The sequence below is a fragment of the Myodes glareolus genome, chromosome 9 (assembly GCF_982192425.1).
Source record: "Myodes glareolus chromosome 9, mMyoGla1.1, whole genome shotgun sequence".
NCBI classification, from domain to species: domain Eukaryota; kingdom Metazoa; phylum Chordata; class Mammalia; order Rodentia; family Cricetidae; genus Myodes; species Myodes glareolus.
Window position 1 is genome coordinate 73,916,991 of NC_142034.1, and position 23,096 is coordinate 73,940,086.

At 44.6% G+C, this 23,096-nt stretch overlaps 1 protein-coding gene across 1 annotated transcript; it reads left to right on the forward strand.

Moving 5' to 3' along the window:
• Positions 1-148: 148 nt before the first annotated feature.
• Positions 149-22,792, forward strand: Znf879 (zinc finger protein 879). Its single transcript, XM_048451685.3, is given in 8 exon segments — positions 149-388; positions 1,445-1,508; positions 3,484-3,610; positions 4,019-4,114; positions 6,890-8,298; positions 17,502-17,509; positions 21,754-22,610; positions 22,613-22,792. Coding segments are annotated over 7 exon segments (2,571 nt in total). The 5' UTR covers positions 149-388; positions 1,445-1,475; the 3' UTR covers positions 22,654-22,792.
• Positions 22,793-23,096: the final 304 nt, after the last annotated feature.

The following is a 23,096-nucleotide window of genomic DNA, read 5'->3' on the forward strand; positions in this document are numbered from 1 at the left end:
GAATGAAACGTGCATAAAAGCCTGGGAGGTGATGACTTTTAGCCTTTAGGCGCCAGTCTCCCACCGTGGCATAGTACAGAGTGTCGCGGTGCCTTCTGGGAAATGTAGTCCGTAATGGAAACCAGGGTCTGCGCGCACGCGCAGTTGAGCCCGGTATGGTTCCTTCGTTGGGTGTTGGAATTCTTTGGTTTGTAAGCAAAGCGGTCGCAGCTAGGAGCCCACGGGGTGGGGCTGTGCTGTGGGAACTTCTTCAGCCAATAACCTTTAAGATACTGGCCCACTTTGGGCGTGGTCACATGTACTATATACGCAATATGTAAAAGCGTGTGCGGGCCCTTGGCTGCTGGAGTTGGTTCCAGTGTTTCCCCACGCTGAGGACTGCTGATCTGTGAGTCTGCCCCTAATAAAGAAACCTTTATTATACTCCATTCTGGGCTAGTGTGGGACTACTTTATTATAAACTGCAACAGGGCTGCGAGCGGGTTGGAACGCGCAGAGGCCTCGGCGGCAGGTGCAGGCCTTGGCCCTGACTCCAGGTCGTTCCGGACCCGCGGCCGGAATAGCGGTCTAGGAAGCCGCTGGCTTCAGGCTTGCGAGCCAGGGCGGTTGAGCACAGAGCCTGCAGGTTTCTCGTCCCGGAGCCCAAACTTTGTTTATTCGTTCCTGTTGATCTTCGGTGTTGGATAGTGTCTTAAAAGTGAGCCCCACAGTTCGTATTCTTTTTTGGTAAAGTTCTGTTCCTTTGCTGTAAGGTTTTACTGTTAGAAAGAAGTGGAAGGATGCTGAACATGGAACCCAGGACTTAAATATCATGCGCTCTTACATGAGCTGCACCTCCAGCCAAGCCCCCTTTTCTCCAAAATTTAAATTCAGTACTAGCTAGCGATGCTGTTCCTTGAGTGTGTGTGCGCATGCGTGCGTGCGTGCATGTGTGGTGAGGGTCTGGTTAATATAAGAGACTTCGATAATTCTTTTGACCGAGGCAAACATCCACGTGGATGAGAGGACTGGTTTCTAGTTGGTGGCTTCCGAAAAGGGTAAACATTCTGCAGTCCCTTCTTTCATGTAGAGTGGCCAAGTTCAGGTGTGTCCAATATTTATACCTTCTCTTGCCTCCAGGAGTTGCGTGCCATGGTCCCTCTTACCTTGCTCATGGAATCGATAGCTGTAATTGCTCGATTCGGTTGTCTTTATTCATATTCTCTAGTGAAAAGATCGCAGGCCCAATATCAAGGGGTGCTTGTTGCTTACTTCCGTCTTTGGCAACCATATGAGGTGTGCTTTTTGCTTGCTTCTGGTTTTGGTGGTCATGCCCAGGTTCCATCTTGCTTGGGGAAGCTGGGCTGTGCAGATGCCCAGCGGGTGGTTTCTAACCTGGTTTGATCCAGTGAGGACTGAGAGCAGTCAGAATGCGTGGACCTCACAGTCTTTTTCTCTGCCTCAGGTGTCTTCTCAGGAGGAGCCACAGAGGGAGAATGGTCAAGAGGTTGCTGCCAGCCCCAGTTCAGGTGAGTAAAAGCCACTTCTTTTTGAGCTGCCTTTTGTCTGCGGAAGAGGTGAGTTCATTTCATCCTTTCTTGAGCTTCTCTGGGCTCAAGGAGGAACAGAAACTGCTGAAAGGTGAGGCCATAACTCCTGAAGGGCGATTCTTCCTGTCTCCATTAATCAGTTCCATGGCCACTGACCAGGAGTTAACTGGCATCCCTCACCCCACCTACTGAGCAGACATCAGACTGTCAGGCTCTTAGATAGTCCCCGGGTTCTTGCATTCTCTTGAAGAAGATTTCAGCAAGACATACAGAGCCTCAGAGAGTAAGGTGTTCTTAGAGCTTAGAGCAGGAACTTACTCGCTCAAGCAGAGTAGCTGTCCAAGAGATGGAATCAGCCCATAGGGTGTCAGCTACAGTTCTTAATATCTTTTTCCAGTGAACACTTCTGACTAGTGGAAAGCTTACCACCCATGCCTCCTCAGTGTATGTTAATCTGCTTGAGGTCTTCTGACCTGATCGTCAGATCAGACTAGTCTAACTCTCACTTGCCTCCTCAATGCTCATGGCTCCGATATCCTTTGGCCATAAAGCTAAGATTAAGCAATAGAGCTGTTGTTCCCACCCCAGCCCCCACCTTCATACTCATATTTAACGTCTGCCTGATGCCTAGAAGTGATTCTGGGCTATATCCAAAGGAACAGAAGGACAAGGTGACGGGCATAAATGCAGAAGCAGAGCACAGAAACCGGTAGGTTCAAGCTTTGTTTATTTAGACTTAGAGACCCTGATAATGGGTGCAAGCCATGCTCCTTCAGTGCTTGATTGGCTGAACTTGTTCTATTTTTTAAGAAGCCTAGAAATGTTTTGCTTTCCTAGTCTAAAGGCATGTTAGCGTCTGCCATGATTCATGTTAGCATCTGCCATGATTCTACTCAAAGAAAGGCGTGTGTACCAGTTTCGGGGGAAGCTTTTCTGAGTTGAGATTGACAGATGACTTAGCCATTAAGAAGATTCACAAACTGTCTGGGAAGGAGGCTCCATTAGTAATCTACTTGCTGCACGAGTCTGAGGACCTAAGTTCAATGCAATGCATCGACCACAAGCAAAAAGGCCAGAAGCAATGGCATACTGCTTGTCATCCCAGCCCTGGAGAGGCAGGTGGATCCCTGGGGCTCATGGGCCAACTGGCCTAGAGAGTCAGCAAGGTCTAGGCCACTGAGAGACCCTGTCTCACAACCAAGATGGAGAGCATACTGAGGAGTTTGACACCTGAGGTTGGCTTCTGGTTCACACACACACACACACACACACACACACACACACACACACTCACAGAGTCACATATATCTAAAAAGGACAGAGGTTTTGAAAAGGAGTAGGGGCTGGGGATGTTGCTTGTAGGTGGAGTACTTGCCTGGCGTCCTCAAGGCTCTGGATTCGATTCTCAGTGCTGCAAAGAAACAGAAGTGGTGGCACTGTCCCTTCCTTCATTTCCAGGGAGTCAAAGCACTCATATTTCACTTTTGCCCTTTCAGAGCAGGAAAGATGCTAAGCTTTGTGAGCAGCTTGGGGTCGTGGAGATGTGCCTTTGGCTTGGTAAAGAAGTGAGCTCCTAGCGGTTCCACCGCAGCAGTGCCTCGCATGTTGTGCGCAGATGCCCCGCCCACGATTTGTAGAGTATCAGAAACATGGAAGCCACCGCACCATCTCCCTTTCGATGACTCATACCTGTCTTAGTCTCAAGTTCGGTCCTGTCTTCCTGATTTTGTTTTGTGATGTCAGGAATTCTCTTGTAGGGTGCTGTATTTGAGCTCTCTTAGGGCACAGTGAGTCACTTGCTGTAGGAATGTCATAAATCCCATGCTGGCTAATGAAGCTGTTGTTCAGAGATGCTTGCTTGGCTTGAAATACTCAAAAACCCTCGCAGAGTTGCTTCTCACTCACACTGTGTGGGCGTGGTCTGGGCTGAGCAGGGATGGGTTTGCTGTTCCAGGAGCCTGTGACGTTCAGGGATGTGGCCGTGTTCTTCAGCCAGGATGAGTGGTTGCGTCTGGACTCTGCACAGAGAAGCCTGTACCGGGAGGTGATGCTGGAGAACTACAGCAACCTGGCCTCCCTGGGTAAGGGGTTTGTTGGGGTGCATAATCTGCAGTGGAAACAAGATCCCTATCCTCTACCTGGGAGGATGTGGGAAGGATTTGGTTAGGTTTGGCCTGTGGATGGGCCCAGTCATGGCTGCTTTTTCCCTCGCCGATTGACAAGTCTGAATATAGCTGAGTTAATAAAGAATATCTTCTCTTGTGTTTTTCCCGGCTCTCCAAACCCAGCTCTTTTGCTGGGTCCCCTAAGCCGTCCTACCAAGGGGAAGAGCCCTGACTCATATCCTGAGGCTAGCTCTGGACATCCTCTAGGAGCCCAGTTTTAGGTTGTTGTTTCTCCTCCTGTGCACCGTACCCCCATACCTTGGGGTCCCCTGGACCTGGACCTCCATGCCAGTACGCTACTCATGTCTTCTTGTTCATGAACAGGGATGCTGTTTTCCAAGCCAAAGATCATCTCCCAGTTAGAGCAAGCAGAAGACTTCCAGGTGGTGGAAAGTGGAATGCTTCAAGGTGTCTACCTAGGTAAGTGGCCGACGGATCAGGACTTGAACTTGGCATTTCCTCCCTTCCAGGGACAAGGGGATTATGCTCAGAAGACACTGGCCAGAGATCTCCTTTGATGTGCCAGCATATGGAGATTGCTGGGAAGGGCATGTCTCCCCTCTTTGTTTCTGGTCACCTCGTCCATCGGGTTCAGAGGGAAAGGCCAATTCTCTAAGCATAGATCACACTTCGTCAAGTGCTGCTCGTCATTGGAGAGCACGTGCTACAGTGTGATGTGCAGTAAATGTCTGCCGGTCTCGATTCTTCCACCCTTCCCTTCACGCTTACTGCACTAACAGCCTCTTTCACTTCCGTGGTTTGAATATAGCCTTCATGACTGTAGTGCATCCCCTGTTCCACCTCTCACTTAAATGCATCAGTAATAGCCTCAGTGCATCCAAAACGTGTTGGTGTCACATTAAGGAAAATAAATCAGAGCCCTTCCCCTTAGAATGGCTTTACCAAGGACAAGCCCAGTTTTAAATTCTCTACTTCTTTCTTCCCATGTGTTCCATCTCTCCTGTCTGTAATTTGTCTATTATGAGTCTAAATCTGTGCCTACCCGAATGCTGTCTTAGGAATGCTGTCCCTGTGCCCACGTGTGTTCGTACTAAAGGTCTTCTGCTCTGTATTTATTGAATGTCACAGGACTGTGGGGAAAGAATGAGGGATATTTTACAGAGATCTTTAGCAGAGTTTTACAAGGGATGAAACTTTACTGACTCAACTGACCCAGATAACAAGCAGATGCTATCAGGCAATATCTGAGTGCTGCTTTCAACATTTATGGCGATATTCATCTTATAATGTTGCTTTTCAACATAGTTTTTGCTTTCCACAAGTGACTGCCACATCGTGCATGCATACACACATGCATTATTCTCTGGGTCAAGGGCATGGAATTAGATTACAGTTATCCATTAGCTTAGGTTGTAAAAGTTGGTTACATGGAAAATCCAAGGCAAGTAAGGATGGTCATTACATTGCTCTCATAAAGGCAGGTTAAACAAACAGACTGAGTACATAGTAGGGTATCAGTCTTGAATCTTAAGTGATCTCAAGGTGTATTATTAACTTTGGCTGTGAGGTCCAACAAAAGTTCCAGACTGTTTGAATTTTCATAATAACATATCGCCACACTGTCTTGGGCTTTTGCTTTGACTTTGTAGCTCAATATCCATTGTTAAGAAAAAACAACAGAAGAATATGTACATGTGCAAATGCACGAGAGAAGCTAGGTGTGCCAATTTGGTGACAGGACTTAAACAGGTTTGCAGACAGTCATCAGGCAGTTCGTAAGCCGTCGACAGCAGGTGCTGGTTCTGCATGTCTGCTGGGTTTGTTGGTTCGGATTGCCACATGTGTCTCCTCTCTCTTCTGCTTTGGATTTTGTCTTTGTTTCTGGTACAGAGGATGATTCTCTTGGGTCCTGCTGCTTACCCAGAATCACTCCTCTCTGGCAGTAGCTGGGCATTCTGAGTCAGTTTCATCTTGGATTGCCATTCATGAACTGTCTTAGATTTTCCTTTATTTTGATGAGGATATTTTCCATGAATATTTTTTTCGGAGTTTATGTGTACGATGTACATATGTGTCTAAGTTCTTTCTTCTCTCATTTAGAAATAGGCTTTGGGGTAGAATTCTGGCCTTAGATTCCTTGCTCCCTGTCAGCAGTGTCCACACATGTCTTTACACAACAAGTGTTGAGAACAAGTCCCAGTCTGATTCTGTTTCTCCTATTTTCTGGAAACAGGTGACCTCTTTTATAATCAAGAGTGTGAAAGCGCCTTTGTAAAATAAATTCATTTCTTTCAAATCAATGATTTCATTTCGTGTAGTGTTTCCTAAGTACCTTGGCTCTTATTTAGTTTTTATGTTTTATTTATATTGATTTATTTTGTATTGTGCAGAAGGAGTCTTGGGGGATAAGCCATAGCTTGAGTGTGGAGCTCCGAGAACGGCTTTCAGGAATCAGTGCTTTCCTTCTACTGTTTGAGTCCCAGGGATTGAGCTCAAGTTGTTAGGCTCAGCAAGCGCGCATCTTTACCCACCCCACCATCTTGGGCCCTAGATTTTATCTTCAACTTCATCTTCTTATCACCCAGCTTAAAGTGTCAGGGTAGTTACCACCACCGCACAGTGCCTTTGGTTTTGTTTGTTCTTAGTTTTCATAAGGTCCTGGTTACTTCTTTGGCAGTTTGGTTGCTTGGCTATCAGTGGAAGCCTTGCTATTGCCTGTAATTCCAGAGCCTTGGCCTTTGCATTGTCTATGGGAGAATGCTCATTACAACATTATCTCTCTGCCAAGGGCCAGAGTGGCGCTGCTGAGACTGAAACTGAGAGCAGAGGCTCCTCCTTCTCCTCCCTTCCTTCTCCCCTCCCTTCTCTTCCTCTCTACAGTTTTCTTTTGGGATTTCCCTAGGTATACTGACACCTGATCCGGGTGATGAAACTGAATAGGAACACAAGCTCCTCTCAGAAACACCTGATGATCCAGGTGTTGTTGCTAAATCAAGACTGGCACCCCCTCCTACTGGGAGAGCTGCCATCTGATGTCCTCAGCCCCCTCCCCCACACACAGTATCTTCAGACCCTTCCTTTTAGGAACGTCTATACTCCTATTTCTTTTCCTTTGTCCTTGTTCCTAACCTTCCCAAAGGTTCTGAGTTTGGATTTGTTAGCTGTGTTCGTGAATTTGGTATCATTTTCCTTTATTCCCAGTGCAATAGTTCACTTGCATTTTGTTTCATTTAGGATGGAAGAGCTTGTTTGAATCCATAGTTTCCAAAGAAGAAAAGAGAGAAATCTTGAAAATTCACAGAGTTGATGATTATTTTGACCTCGTATTGGGGAAAACATATGTAAATAAGGAGCAGTTGGAGGAGCACCAAGACAACAAGGCCAAACTTTTCAGCAAAATGCTACTTTCCATTAGAAAAGACTGTGTACAAGAGAGGGCCTTTACAGGTGTGGAACGCCTGAGAAATCCTGAGATCAAGTCTCCATTTACTAGCAAACCTGGAGTTGTCTCCAGAGGAAGGAAGACCCGCTCACAGCAGCACTCAGTTCTGTTCAAACAGCCGGGAGTCAGCACAACACGCAGGTGCTATAAGTGTAACGTCTGTGGCAAAGACTTTCTCCACAGTTCTTCCCGGAGCAAACACCAGCGGATCCATACTGGAGAGAAGCTCTACAAATGTAAGGAATGCCAGAAGGCTTTCAGCCAAAGCTCGTCCCTGACACTGCACCTGAGGGTCCATACTGGAGAAAGACCGTACGTGTGTAGTGAGTGTGGAAAGGCTTTCAGATTCACCACCTCGCTCATTGGGCATCAGAGGATGCATACTGGAGAGAGACCCTATGAATGTAAGGAATGTGGCAAAGCCTTCAAAGTCAGCTCGTCCCTTAATAATCACCAACGAATCCACACTGGAGAAAAGCCTTATCAGTGTAACGAGTGCGGGAGAGCCTTTAGTCAGTGCTCGTCTCTTATTCAGCATCATAGAATTCACACGGGGGAGAAACCATATGAATGTAACCAGTGTGGGAAAGCCTTTACATCAGTATCACGGCTCAGCAGACACCGCCGTATTCATACTGGAGAGAAGCCCTTTCGCTGTAATATGTGTGGCAAAGTGTTCAGTTACCACTCAGCCCTGATTATACATCAGAGAATTCACACTGGAGAGAAGCCATATGCATGTAAGGAATGTGGGAAGACCTTCAGCCAAAGCTCAGCACTTATCCAACATCAAAGAATCCACACTGGAGAAAAGCCATACAAGTGCGATAAATGTGGGAGGGCCTTTTCCTGGGTCTCACGACTCAACGTCCATTACAGAATCCACACGGGTGAGAAGCCTTTTCAGTGTAAGGAATGTGGGAAAGCTTTCAGCTGCCACTCTGCGGTCAATACTCACCGCAAAGTCCATACTGGTGAGAAACCCTACAAGTGCACCGACTGTGGGAAGGCCTTCAACCAAAGCTCGGCCCTTATTCAGCACCAGAGAATTCATACCGGAGAGAAACCATTTAGCTGTAAAGTGTGCGGGAAAGTCTTCAGACAGAGTTCCTCACTTATGACACATATGAGAACACATACCGGAGAAAAGCCTTATAAATGCAGAACATGTGGGAAAGCCTTCAGCCAGAGCTCATCTCTTGCCAACCATCAGAAGACTCATTCCTGAGAAGAACCATCTAAGTAAGATGCACCTGGTAAATCTGCCAAAGGACACCTGTTCCATGCTGACTGCAGCAGGAGTCGTCCTGGAGAGAGAGGGATAATAGTTGGGGGTGAGCATCAAGTTAGACTTCAGCAAACACCAGGTGTTTGTGATGCAGGATAAACTTGTGCGTGAAAAACTTGAATGTTTTCCACATGTTCTTAAGTTTTACTGACTAGAGTTGGCTCTAAGATTGAAGGATTAATATTTTCTTTCTAATGATTCAGATTCAACAGCCACCAGCTTTTGTAACATCACGGGGACCTGCCGATGTAGGTCAAAGTGGAGCCATGAATCACCAGACTTCGGATGAGCCTAGGATCTGTGTTGGACAAAGCCTTTCAGTGTTAATGCAAAATAGCTGGATTAGGAAGAATGAGAAAAGAAATCTGCATAGGTAACTTGTAGCTACCTCATGGTCACTAAAGTTTGGTTTTGAATATTCTGAAATAAGTTCTTGTTTATCGCTCAAGCTTATGGTTCATTTTCCCTTCTCTGAGTCACTGACCTGAGAAGGAAATCACTGCGAGCTACGCAGGTATATACTGCCCTTTGCACTGTCTTCCCACAATTTACCTCCTCTGGTTCAGACCTAAGGGCACTTTAACTACAGAATGCATGGTGTCTCCACTTGTTTTTCTCAGAAAGTAACTACCTTTGCTGTATTAAATTGAGAAGTAAAGGCTCTTTAGACAAATGCTATTGAAATTTAATTTACACATACTCACAGTTATAAAGGAGAAATATCACTGTGTAGCCACGGAGAGCACAGCTTGTGGCCCTGGGCTGTGCCTGTTTCCTGTGCTCCCTGTAGCGACTATGCACTGCTTATCTGAACTCCTGGCGTCTGCTTCGTAAGCCTGAGAGGTTTCCAGAGGCTCCCGAGTCGTATGAGCCTCCTTTCTCTTATTTCCATTAAAAGGAAGTTCAAAGCATAGATCACTACCCCTCCCTCCATTCTGCCTCTTCTGCAATGTTCTCTGTGTCTTGGCATAATATAGATGTCTGATTATTTTCTCCCACTTATGGCTGAGCATTGGATAGAAATGCTGTGGCAACAGTCCTTATTCTCGGTACCATGCTCAGTTGTGACACCATAATAACTACCCCCCTCCCCGGGGAGGGGCCTTTCCCAGGTTAGGAGAGATTACAATCCCATGGTTAACTTTTGCAGAAGACTCTGGTTCTATTACAGCACCTATTCTGGGTGATCCATAACCTCCTGTAACTTCAGCTCCATAGGATCCAAGGCTTCTGACTTCCATGGACATCCTGTCCCATGGGCACACACACAAACACACACTTAAAAACTAAAGGTTTCCCCCTACAACCAGTGTTAACAGCAGCATAATCACAAATGTTTTGAAGGCTTGTAATACTTATTCAACAAAATAATAGCAGTAGCCTCCCCATACCAATGAGCTTATCTTCCCTGGCATACTCATGGCGTTAGCACACTCTGTCCATAGCTGAGCAAGACTGTTGGCATCAGGTCTCCCCCCAGCAGTCTGCACAGTGCTTTTCAGAACTATGAAAGTGAGTTAGCATGGGGTAGGGAGTCTTCCAGCCAGATCCAAGCCTGATTTCTTCATGTCCTGCAACTAAACTATGTAATATCTTCAGCAATAGGGACTTCCACGTAGTTTTTGGATGCAAACACCCATAGAGACAATAAAGTTTGTAGGTTATAGGATAATAGGGGCCAATAATACTCTGGCCATTAATACCGAGAGGCAACACATTCCTGGAATTAGGATTTTCACTCAACAGCCTATGGCTTCTGAGAATGTCTCACTTCAGCCATTGGGAAGAGGGTATTTAAACATGTCACTGCTGTTTTATTGTTTTCTAGATGGTTTTCCAAATCAGAAAGATGCTTGAGAGAGTTAGCATTATGTATGTCTTTAAAAAACAAAACAACAAAAAAACTAAAGGATAGGGATGGGCAATCTCTTTGAAGGTCCATTCCTATCTGTTCCAACCAAATGGCAATTAATCTTAGGATTCAGCAGCTACCTGGATTTAGATAAATACGTAAAAGGCTAAGTGTGTGTATTCAATCAAATGCTTTTACTTTTAATTATTCAGCTGTTGAAACCATCCTGGGCTGAATACCAAGGCCCTTGCCTTGTCATGAACAAAACAAGCAAAAACCCTGAAACCCATGTGCATTGTTTTCTGTGTACTGTTACACGTTAAAATGACTCAAATTATGATTAGTGGTATAGACTACACAGAGTCTTCTAGGACTTTTTGTCTGTTTTTAGACATAACTCTCGCTATCTAGCCCTGGCTGTCCATTAACTCCATGAGTAGTCAGCAGACTAGCTTGGTACTTAGGTGGGGGTGGGATCCTAACTCCCTCCCAAACACTAAATTCCGAATTTGTCTTGTCGTATCACTTTGCCCGCCAAGAGAACAGGTCTGAGGACTGACTGAGAGAGCCTGGCCGGGTCTGCAGGGGTTGCCAGGTTTGTAGTGCGCACCCCCCCCTCCCCCCAGCCCTACATTACAGCAACCTGAACACACGGGCCAAACCACAACTACACTCAGCGATTTCTTGGTCCCTGTGCCTTCTGGGAAATGTAGTCAGAGAAGCCCTGAGGCATGCCGGGAGTGGTAGTTCTCTGGGCTTTCTCCTGGTGGCGGGGCAGCTCGCGGCGTTTTGGGGGGCGCTCGTGGCCGAGGTGATCCTGACTGCAAGGAGTGCGCGTCTGGGGCAGACATCCTCGAGACCGCTCGTGCTGAGGGCGGCTGGGGCGAGCGCCGACGTCCGTGAGTGCGACGGAATGGGCGGGCGGGGCGTAGCGGGCGGTGGGCTTCGCGGCGGGCCTGGCGCGGCCTGGCTTCTGCTCTGCGGCCTTTGGGTTGGGGACCCGCCGGCTGGCTCGGCCCGTCACGGAGAGCGGCGGGCCCAGACTGCGGGGGCCGGGGACCGGTGCATCTTCTGTGGCATCTTAGCGATGCAGGTCATAAAAGCAACAGCTGATACCTAGCAGTCTAGGCCAACTTGATGAATAAGCGCATCTAATACCAAGTTATGGGCCCCATTGTGCCCGCGGTGCAGATGAAGAAACCAAAGCATAGTGTGGCTGGGGCATTTGCTTAGACTTGTCTAGAGAGTTGGACTGGAAGCAGAATTCCCTTATCTGTACGCCTTGCAATGTCTTGTCACTTTGGGCAGTCTGGGAAGCCCTTGGCTATCCACCTCAGCCACGTCGGCAGCACAGCCCCTCCTTTGCTGCACAGAGGATTGGTTCCAGGACTTCCCAAATGGCCAGCACTCAAGTCCTTTAGGTAGACTGGCATTGAATTTGCAGAGAACTTGAACACATTATCATTTGTACTTTAAATCAGGCATATCCAACCTTTTGACATTGCCAGTTTTTGTACTAGGCGCTAATAGACCTGTAGGTGGGCGTGGAGGGACGAGTGTAAATTAGAAGTGTAGTTAAGGAATGAGTTCTGACAGAATGGTCAGCATTCTTACCATTTGGTTTGCGTTGTTTATAGGGGATAGCTTTCTTGGGAATCTCATGACCATTATGGGTGTGTTTTAAAAATTAAATTATGTTTATGTGTCTATGTTTGTGTGTGTGTGTGTGTGTGTGTGTCCGTGTCCGTGAGCACAGAACCTGAGAAGGCCAGAAGAGGGTGTTGGATCCCCTGAAACTGGAGCTTTGGGTGCTGATAATCAAACTCAGGTTCTCTGCAAGAGCAGGAAGTGCTCATAATCACTGGGCCACCTCTCCAGACCTTCATTGTGGGTGGTTTTAACTTCCTTGCTCCAAGCCTTTCATTGGTACCAGAATTCTTTACCACATTTTTTTCCCCTTTCCAGGCATACTTTGTCAGCACTCAGCTCTCCTTGGCAGGAAAACTAAGAAAGGAAATGGCTGTGGATTTGCTGGCTGCTCGAGGGACAGTAAGTGAAGCTTGTCTTTGCATAAGTTGCTTTCTGACTCAAAGATGTGATTGTGTTTCCCTTCTTAGCCCCTGTTACTTTTCTCACTTGCAAAATTAGATTTTAACAGAGATATGCAAAGTCCAGTTTGAAGCTGACCCTCAAGGAAAAGGTACAAAAACCTTACACTTATCAAAGGAGTAGACCTGGGGACAGAGAATTCTGCCAGGTCCAAAACAGGTGTTGTCCTATAACCACCATCTTACAAAACCTCCCAGATGCTTTTCTAAAAGAAAATAAAAAGGTGGGGTAGGGGATCCTCTAGATGGAATGTCTATCCCATTTTCTTAGCCAAAGGAGAGGTATGGGGTCATTCATTATAATTTAAAATGCCTTCTGTTGCCAGGGAATTTGGTCCCCTCTATTGGGTTCTTAATTTCATTAATAAAAGAATTTAGAAATGTACTCAGAAGGAAGCTTGAAGAAAATGTTACTAGAGTTTGAGAAAAATAACAGGGCAGACAGGTTGTAAACTTTGACAGCTGCCAGGAGGAAGGAGATGGAAAAGAGGAAGAAAGCCATGCCCTAGAGTTAGGATCTGAGAGGCAGGTTCAGCAGCGGAGGTCACAATACTGCATAGTAGGCAAAAAGTCGTGTGGTAGGGGAAGTAGCTTCAGAGAAGTCGTGAGAAGCCCCAGAGCGCCAAGAAAAGCGTGCTTGGAATTTTGTTCAATAGTTGAAAAAAGGAAAGGGTACAAAGGAAAAGTTACAGTTTTCTGGGTAACTCTGGAAATCGGGCAAGCTCCAAAGGTTACATGATGGAAGCTTACAAGGCACTACCCAAAGGCTTCTGGGAAGGATAAATACATTATTTCATTAAGGGACAATTAGTCCTCCTTCTTCTTAGCATATCTTAAGGTGAATCAGATTTTGGTGGTGGAGGAAGCAGGGAGAGGCAAATTCCTCGCCAGGTAATTGACAGGCCCCACTTGATTAACTCTTTAAAATTTTTGAAAAATTATTATTTTTACTTTGTGTGTGTGAATGTTTTGCCTGCATGTTTGTGTGCACCATGTGTGCCAGGTGCCCATGGAGGCCGGAAGAAGTTGTCAGATGCTCTGTAACTGGAGTTACAGATGGTTGTACGACACCATGTGAGTGCTGGGAATTGAATCTGGATCCCGTGAAAGAGCAGTCAGTGCCCTTAGCCACCGAGCCATCTCTGCAGCCCCTGGATTAACTTTTAAAGGAAGGACACAGAATATGTAAAGTTCTGGCTAGTTTAGAGTGTCAGGACTCCATCCAGGGCTAGAGGTAGAATTTCTGTCCTTTTTATCCAGAGGAAAGAACTGTCTCTTAATGAGTCTTAGTAAAGCCAGAGTACTTTCCCTTTTGGATATTTTAAATCCTGAGGAATAGCAGAGCTGATGTCTACCTTTGTAGTGTTATCAGAAATAGGAGGTTGGTCCAAAGCCAGCTGAGCAGGATGGGTTCATCCTCAGTAGCCTCTGAAGCTCTGAATTCCTGTGAATCTGCTTAGCTCAACTCGTTTCTCCCTGTAAAGTCAGTGCTATGGTAGTGACAAACACCAGCAGAATACAGTGCCTAACAGTTCTTACTCTGGCCTGGGCTGTCCTCTGTCCAAAGGTGGGGATACTTCTCTGTGTGTCTATATGGACAGACATTTTTCATTTTAGGTAAGAGAAGTTATGGAAGAGTTTGTACTTGTAGTGTAGCTATTTCCTTCTGGCACCATCACGAGACACAGAGTAAAACTTGGTGACCTTCAGAAGATCTTGACCTGTGATGGCAGCAATGAACTCAGGAGAATAGTACAACAGAAAACTAGGTCTGTGGTAATGAGAATGTCATGGGAGGAGCAAGAGGGTATTCATGGCCGTAATCTGGGATTCCGATCCCCACTCGTTCCTGCCCTAGGTGTGTATGTGTTAGGGACTGGGTAGCTGGTGGTGTGAGAGTCTCTCAGAGGTGGGAGAGCGACTCTGGTTGGAGACGTTTCTGGAGTTACTCTTGCTGGGGTGGGGCATAGTACTGTAGGAAACCCCAGTCAATGCACGGGTTTGCCAAGCTGGAGGTACACAGAATTGGTGCCTGTCTGTTGGTGCCCTCTCTACCTGGGATGAATGGATGTTTCTGTATGACTCCCCTGGAAAAGTTGTGCTGCTGCTACTGCGTGACTTTCCTAGGGTTAGTCCATGGCCATCATTATAAGAAGTATGACTAAACAGACAGGAATAGCACTGGAGCAGTAGCTGAGAGCTCCGTCTGACCCACAAGATGGAGGCAGAGGGAGAGCCTAGGCCTTTCATGGGGCTTTTGAAACCTCAAGGCCCACTCTCCTAATTCTTTCTAAACAGTCTACCAACTGGGAACTTGTAGACAGATTTTTCTTTGGGCTGCCAGCTCACAAAACATAACACAGAGACTTGTTAATTATAAAAGCTCAGCCTATAGCTTAGGCTTGTCCACTAGCTGAAGCATGGTTAATAAAAACTCAGAGACAGAAATTGGGGTTCAACCTGAAGGTCAGAAAAGCAAAACAGTCAACCACTGACTCTTAATCTCTGCCTCAGTCTGAAATGGCAATCCTGCCTCCAGGTATCTCAGAATGAGACTGTGTCTGAGAGCTGTCTCCTCCCATCTCCAGCCATGTAGGGCTGGGATTAAAGGCTTGCACTGCATGGTTTCAATGGCAATCTAGTGTGGCTATTGAGATTAAAGGTGTGTGTCACCACTGCTTGGTCTGTAAAGCTGACCAGTGGGACTGTTTTACTTTCTGATCTTCAGTTTTGTTTATTAAAATATAAATGAAATATCACTATAGCTCTTATGTAGGTGGCGGTTTCCTGTCCCAACCACTTGCTCCCAAATCACGACACAGAGACTAATTATTAATTATGAAAGCTTGGCCGATAGGTTTGTTTTTAGCTCTTATACTTAAATTAACCAGTGTCTATCTCATCTACGTGCTGTCCATCCCACTTTCCCGTTTCCTCTGTACCTCCTCGCATCTCTGCCTGTCTTCTTCCCAGCATCCTCTGTGCCTGGAAATCCTGCCTCGCTATTGGCCATTCAGCTTTTTATTAAACCAATCAGAGTGATGCTTCTTCACAGTGTACAAAAGATTATTCCACAGCAACACACGTATGCATAGATAGAAATATATGCACATACATGTACACACAGAAAGTAAAGACATAAATATCCACCCACCAGGAATGTGGTTATGTAACTTACAAAATCTAAGGAGTGAAATGTATTTTGCAGTTGTAAAGGAAAATTTTGAGAGAAGGAAGTTTTCATAAGAGTCACCCATCACTGGCAGTAGTGTGTGAACCATACATGCAGTCCAAGTGTCTAAATATTAAATACAGGAGCAAGTAATCTAATGTTTTATTTAATACACTTTATACAAACATTATTTTGCATGTAACCAATATAAAATTATCAAGGTACTGAGTGTTTGTGTGTACATGCATGTGTCTTTATGCTTACATTTATATATATATATATATTTATATGTGTGTGTGTCTTTACACACACACACACACACACTTAGTGAACCAATCTGTTAAATGTTTAAATACACAGCACATATCACTTAGAGAAGCCACAGTTTGTGGTAATGGCCATTCATGACTGCTGTCCATCATATTGAACTGAGCAGTCATAGGCAAATTACAAAAAACAAAAATTTGAAAGCAGACAGAGAGAAATGGTGACCTTTGACTTTTCATCAGAAACCAGAGACCAGAAAAGATCAAATGGCTTTCATATGTAGACAGAAACTGTCACTCAGTCTGTATCCACTGAAGACTGTCTTCAAGAAGGAAGGCAAAATGAAGACATTCCCAGACACAAGGAAATTTAGCTTGCTTGTTGCCAGCAGAACAAGAAAGACTGTAGAAAGTTCTGGTAGCTAAGAGGAAGTTGTGCTAGCTGGGAATTCAGGTTAGAGCATTAGAAAGGTAACTGAGTAAGTAAGAGTTCCTCCTTTGAGGGCTCCCCAACCCAAGTCGCTTCACACAGATCCAGGGATTCTGGTGTAAGGTCTGTGTGTACTGTTAAGGAGGATTGCAGTGGAATCTTGGCCTCCTCACTCAGTCTTGCTGTGCTGTCTCTTTTGCTTCCAAGTGAAAGCTGTACAGGAGTATGATTGGTGCAGCCCTGTAAACTGGGAAAACCCCATAGCCATAACATAAAGAAGAGATGGCGATGTTCTCTATACTTTCAAGTTTCTGCTACTCTTTGAAGAATGTGTTTGCTGTAGAGAACAACTAAGAACGTCGTCATTCTCAGAGAAACCACTTCTTTTCTTGTCGCTACAACAAGATGCCTGACAGAAGCAACTTAAAAGAGGAAGAATTTATTGACTCACGGTTTTAGGGACTATAGTTCATCATGGCAGGAAAAGGAACAGCAGAGTAGATTGGTCTCCGACAGTGGTAGTGCTGAGTAGAGCTTCTTCACATCTGGATAGATCTGAAAGGAGAAACCCTAACTGGAATGAGATTTCTCCAGGGCCCACCCTAGTGACCCACTTCTGCTGGCTAGGCCACAGCTCCAAAATTCTACAGTCTCGTGAAACAGTGCCCTAGGCTGGGGACCAAGTGAGTGTTGAGACACATGAGCACGTAGAGGACATCTCACACCCAGACCATAGCAAGGCACAATAGAAAAGCTGGTTTAGAAATTCAGTTAGATTCTGGCTATTTTTGTGGTTACTGGGGACTGAACCTAGGCCCCATGTATGCCGGACAAGTAAGTACTCTGCCACTGAGCTAAATTGTATCCTGAAATAATTCAGAGGTTAAGGGTGTAGTTCAATGGTAATGCTAATCCTAAAGATGTGAGGAGAAAGACTACTGACCCAAATCATCATGACCAATTAATTAAAACAAGCAATTAATTAAAGCAAGGTGTTTTCCTCATGTACAAGGGATGCCACTCACTAAGGCAGAGTTTGAGAGGTCTGCATTGGATATGGAGAAGAATAAGCTTTTATAACTCAGGGTAGGAGGTTTCCAAATAGGTGATTTGGTGGTCAAAATAGGCGGGGTTACAGGAGCAGAACATAAATATAACAAGTTAGTCCCTCATGAACCAAAGACTTGGTTGCAAGGTGGGCAGCATAACAAGGTAGTCATGACAACAGATAGTCATAGCAAGGTGATCATATAACCTTTCGAAACAAAGACATGATTGCCATTCCTAGAACAGGCAGTACAGACCCATTGATAGTTAAGGTTACAGGTGGGGCATAGCCAAGTCCTTGAGAATAAGAGGTTAAATCATAAATAGGAATAAACCTAGTTTGCCTAAATTATAGGCAGACTGGTTCTTCAGTAGAGTGTGTATTTAAAATGAGTGAAGCCCTGAGTTTCATCTCCAGCACTGAAAACAAATTTGAAAGAAAGGTAGATACAAACATATAGAAAAAAATTGTGAGGATGTTAAGAAATTAATGAAGGACTGCTTTTCTGCCATTCTCCACAAACACCAAAAATAATTAGGGAAGTGTTCCAGGTGTTTTATGTGTACCCTGCATAGGTGTATATATGTATAGAGCTTTACAAAAGATTGCTTTGTAGCAGTAGTATATTAAGATCAAATCTAGTGTCAGGTGTCCAGATTTACCCCATTCTGCTAATGACTATCTATTTCATGTAATATGTATTATCATTTGCCTTTTTATTGCCTTATTAATAAACATGTAGGTTTCCCTTATCCTCTATGGTTTTTTTGTTTGTTTGATTTTTGCTGTGTAACATTTTACCGCTGATTCATTGTTTATAACAGCACAAGTTGATTGCCTCACAGTTCTGAAAGACAGAAGTCTTACTCTGGTTTATTGTCAAGCTGTCGGTCTACTGGGCTGGTTGTGGGCAGATACTGAAAGGGAAAATCTGTTTCCTTGTCCTTTTCACTGCCTAGAAGTTAGTTCCATCACCACCTCAGCCTTGGCTTATATTATCAGATAGGCTTCTCTTACATCTGAGTCTTTTCCTTTCTTTCTTTCTTTCTTTCTTTCTTTCTTTCTTTCTTTCTTTCTTTCTTTCCTTCTTTCTTTCTTTCTCTTTTAAAGATTTATTTATTTATTGTGTATACAGTATTCTGCCTACATGCATGCCTGCAGGTCAGAAGAAGGCACCAGATCTCATTACCGATGGTTGTGAGCCACCACGTGGTTGCTGGGAACTGAACTCAGGACCTGTAGACTAGCAGGCGGTGCTCTTAATCACTGAGCCATCTCTCCAGCCCACTTTTCTGTTTTTTTGAGACAGGGTTTCTCTGTGTAGTCCTGGCTGTCCTGGAACTCACTCTGCAGACCAGGCGTTGAACTCACAGAGATCCACCTGCCTCTGCCTCCTGGGTGCTGAGATTAAAGGTGTGTGCCACTACCGCCAGACTGAAATTACTTTCTTAATGACAGTCTGACATCTATACAGTTTTACAAATCCTATGGTTCTTTTGATTTTCACATTGAATAGAAACCTGAGAGTAGCTTAGAGGTCTGTTTGCCCGAACTCGAACCCTAGTTCTACCTTTTTTTCTAATGTTCTCTCGGGAAGGTTACTTGACCCATTTATTTATTTATTGAGTGTGTGTGTCTGAGTCACAGCACAAGTTTTGGGGTAAGAAGACAACTTGTAGATGTTGGTTCTCTTCTACCATGTGGGTTCTCAGCATCAAACTCTGGTTCTCAAGTTTGGGAGGCAAGTGCCTTTACCCACTGAGTCAATTTCCTGACCTAGGTTATTTAACCTTTTTAGATATGTTTTTCCATTTGAAAAATGCTGTAACTATAGTCTTGTCCTTAAAGGATTTTCATAAGATTTAAAGGTGATAGTGTTTACAAAATTCCTACTGTAATCCCTAACATACTCACTAAACTATGTTTTAGAAGAAGGGGTTTCTTAGTGTTTGGTTGGTATTTTCCTCAGCTTTCCTGCACTGCTCTGCATGTATTCTGATTTATACTGTTCTTTCTGTTGCTTAGATTTTGAGTGAAAGAAGGCTGCGCTTGCTTAGAAACACTATAAAATTTTAGGTTGGGGTTTTAATTCCCTACTGTCAGGGACTCTGCCCCCTCCGATCCCTAACCTCCACAGCTGGTGTCATATATCTTTGATTCTAGTGGGTTCTTAATAAATACTTGCTTAGTAAAATAGTTAATAACTATTACCCAGAAATTACATAACTAGATGATTCAGACTACTTAGTATTTTGAGATATTTTGAGATAGGTTCAGAATTTCTTGGTATGCACCCAGTGTTACCTTCATCCAGATGATGAAGATGATGGTCTATGACAGTGCTTCTCCATCTTCCTGATAATGCAACCTTTAATACAGTTCCTCATGTTGTGACCCCAATCATAAAATTATTTTTGTTGCTACTTCATAACTGTAATTTTGTACAGTTATGAATTGTAATGTAAATATCAGTTATGCAGGATATCTGATATGTGACCCCTGTGAAAGCAATTCAGCACCCACCCCCCAGGTTGTGACCCCCAGGTTGAGAACTGTTGCTCTAGGGTAAGCAAGGATGGGTTTGCTGTTCCAGGAGCCTGTGACGTTCAGGGATGTGGCCGTGTTCTTCAGCCAGGATGAGTGGTTGCGTCTGGACTCTGCACAGAGAAGCCTGTACCGGGAGGTGATGCTGGAGAACTATGGCAACCTGGCCTCCCTGGGTAAGGGGTTTGCATCTTGCTCCCAGTTTTCTGCCACAGGCCAGTGACTACATCCCAGTTTAGAGTCTGAAATTCATCTAAGACATTTAGATGTTATTGGAAACTGTACAAGCATATCCTGTCTCAGAGAAGTTCATTTCCAGAACCATGTAGTAATTTTGAATTGGCCCTTGCTTGTTGCCCCATGCCCTAATCTTCATTGCCCTTGGGAAGTGATTACACTGTGTGTCTCACCTTCCAAGACTGACCTTCCCTGCTGTTGAGTGGTATCTGAAGAGTCTCTGAGATTGCTCTTCAGGCCATTCATCCCAATTCTGTTCCCTTTCTCATGAGCAGGGATCCAGCTTTCAATACCTTGGGTGATTGGCAAACTGCAAAAAGGACAAGATCCCTGCATAGCCAGAAAAGATCGTGAAGACACCTGCCGAGGTGAGTGAGCCACTGGGAAATGGAGACACAGGGATCTGCATGAGTATGTCATGAAAGGGCAGTGCAACAGTGGCATTTTGTAAGTACTGAGCCCTAGTGTGGTGTTTAGGGCCTATTGGTTTTAAACATATGGCTTGTTGACATGCAGCCATCTAAATGCAATGATGTAACATTAATCCATTTTCAGTATGGATTGAGTAAAGAACGATGAATTTTAGTTCAGAGTTCTTAACATGAACTTAAACTAAATCTTTTCACCTAGAGTCAGAGCTGAACTTGAGGTTGCCCTCAAGTGGCATACTCAGACCTTCAGGATAAACTGACTTCACAAAACTCACAGATTTTCATTATTCTCATAAGAGTCCTACAAAGAGATTATAGTCTTCTGGCTCCAATTATAGAAGAAATGAAACTGTTGCAATTTCTAATATCCAAATACCATCTTTTTGGCAGAGTTCTTTTCCCTCTCTCAGGCTGTGATGAATGTACAGTTGAATATAAAGTCACAATTTTAAGAAAAACAGCCCAAACATTTTTAAATTATTAACTGTTTCAGAGGTAGTATGGGGGAAGAAATGCAATAATGCAAGTGACGTGTGAGTAGAAGAAAGTAAAGGGAGCTACCTGCCTGCCTCCTGTGTTTGCAGAGGAGGAAGTGAGGAAAGCCTGAGGAGTAAATTCCATGGTTGCTTACTTCAGCCTGTCACTTCACATTGGTCCATATCCTTCTCTGTTCTGTTGTGTCTTTCCCTGTCTCTAGAACTGCATTGATTGGTCCAGTTTATTCTCCTACCCTGCTTCTTAACCGTACATTTAGTTCTTGCCATCCTATTTTCCCTCCAGTTTCAAGTCCATGTTTGGCGTCAGGATGCAGCAAACCTCCTTTATGTGTGTTGCTGCCAATCTCATTGGCCTTCTCATGCATCTGTGTCTCTCTTCCAGCAAAGGAAGAATTAATTCTTCCAATTCTTTTCAGATTTCCAGATTTGGCCAGAGTTAGAAACATTGCTTCCCAAACGAGATATTTTTATTGAAGAAGCATCTCATGGACTAATAAACCATGACTCCACTGAGAGTGCTCACTGGAAAACCAACTTTGGAAAAGTTGTGAAATCTGAGAGCCTAACAACACAGGAGCAAGAAAAGAAAGTTCATGAGCAGGGGGCAGCATCACCCAAGGAAACTGTCAGTGAAGATGGAAATCCCACAGACCCTGAGCTGGGGAAACCCTTGCTTACAGATAAAGCGCTTGTCTCACAAGAGAGTGACTCCCTAGAAAGGGAACCTGATATGTATCACACTTTAGAGAAGGATTTACCACAGGATTTTGATTTAATGAGAAGCTTCCAGATTTACCCAGGACAAAAACCTTATGCCTGCAGTGAATGTGGGAAGAGGTTTACCCAGAGTCTTCATCTTCTTGAGCACAAGAGGCTTCACACTGGGGAGAAACCTTACAAGTGTAGTGAGTGTGGGAAAAACTTCAGTCATAGATCTTCCCTCCTGGCTCACCAGCGAACCCACACTGGAGAGAAGCCATACAAGTGTAGTGAGTGTGAGAAAGCATTCGGCAGCAGTTCCACACTCATTAAACACTTGAGGGTGCACACTGGAGAGAAACCTTACCGTTGCCGGGAATGTGGGAAGGCCTTCAGCCAGTGTTCAACCCTCACTGTGCACCAGAGGATTCACACCGGGGAGAAGCTCTACAAATGTGCCGAGTGTGACAAGGCCTTTAATTGCAGAGCAAAGCTTCATAGACATCAGAGAATCCACACAGGGGAAAAACCCTATAAATGTGCTGAGTGTGGGAAAGGCTACAGTCAGTTCCCATCCCTAGCTGAACATCAGAGACTCCATACTGGAGAAGAGCTTTGCCAGTGCTTACAGTGTGGGAGAACCTTTACACGCGTCTCCACCCTTATTGAACATCAGAGAATTCATACTGGACAGAAACCATATCAGTGCAATGAATGTGGGAAGACCTTCAACCAGTATTCATCCTTCAATGAGCATCGCAAGATCCATACTGGGGAGAAGCTATACACATGTGAAGAATGTGGGAAAGCCTTTGGCTGTAAGTCCAACCTTTATCGACATCAGAGGATCCATACTGGAGAGAAGCCCTATCAGTGTAATCAGTGTGGAAAGGCCTTCAGCCAGTATTCGTTCCTCACTGAACACGAGCGTATCCATACTGGAGAGAAGCTCTACAAGTGCATGGAATGTGGGAAAGCCTATAGTTATAGGTCAAACCTCTGTAGACACAAAAAAGTCCACCTGAAAGAAAGGCTCTACAAATGGAAGGAATACGGGACACCTTTTATCTATGGCTCATCCCTCACTCCATATCAGAAATTTCTGAGAGGAGACAAGCCTGAAAATTTTAATTCATCCCTCTAATCCAAGACAGCAACCAGAAGAGTAGTAACTAGAGTACAAATCAAAATGGATTTCATCTTTTTTACTTCTACAACAAATAATTACTACTAAGTCATGGACAATTGAACAGTAAAATACAAAGGATGCTGGTGTCAAACATTTAAGAACTACTACAAAAAGATTTTTAAATCTGTCATTTTTTTAAATTCATAGAAAAAGTTTGAAAGGCCTCATTTAAAAAACAAGACACATGAGTAAGTTGCTTATGTATAAGCATTGTTTCATGAGATAGTCATCTCTTTTT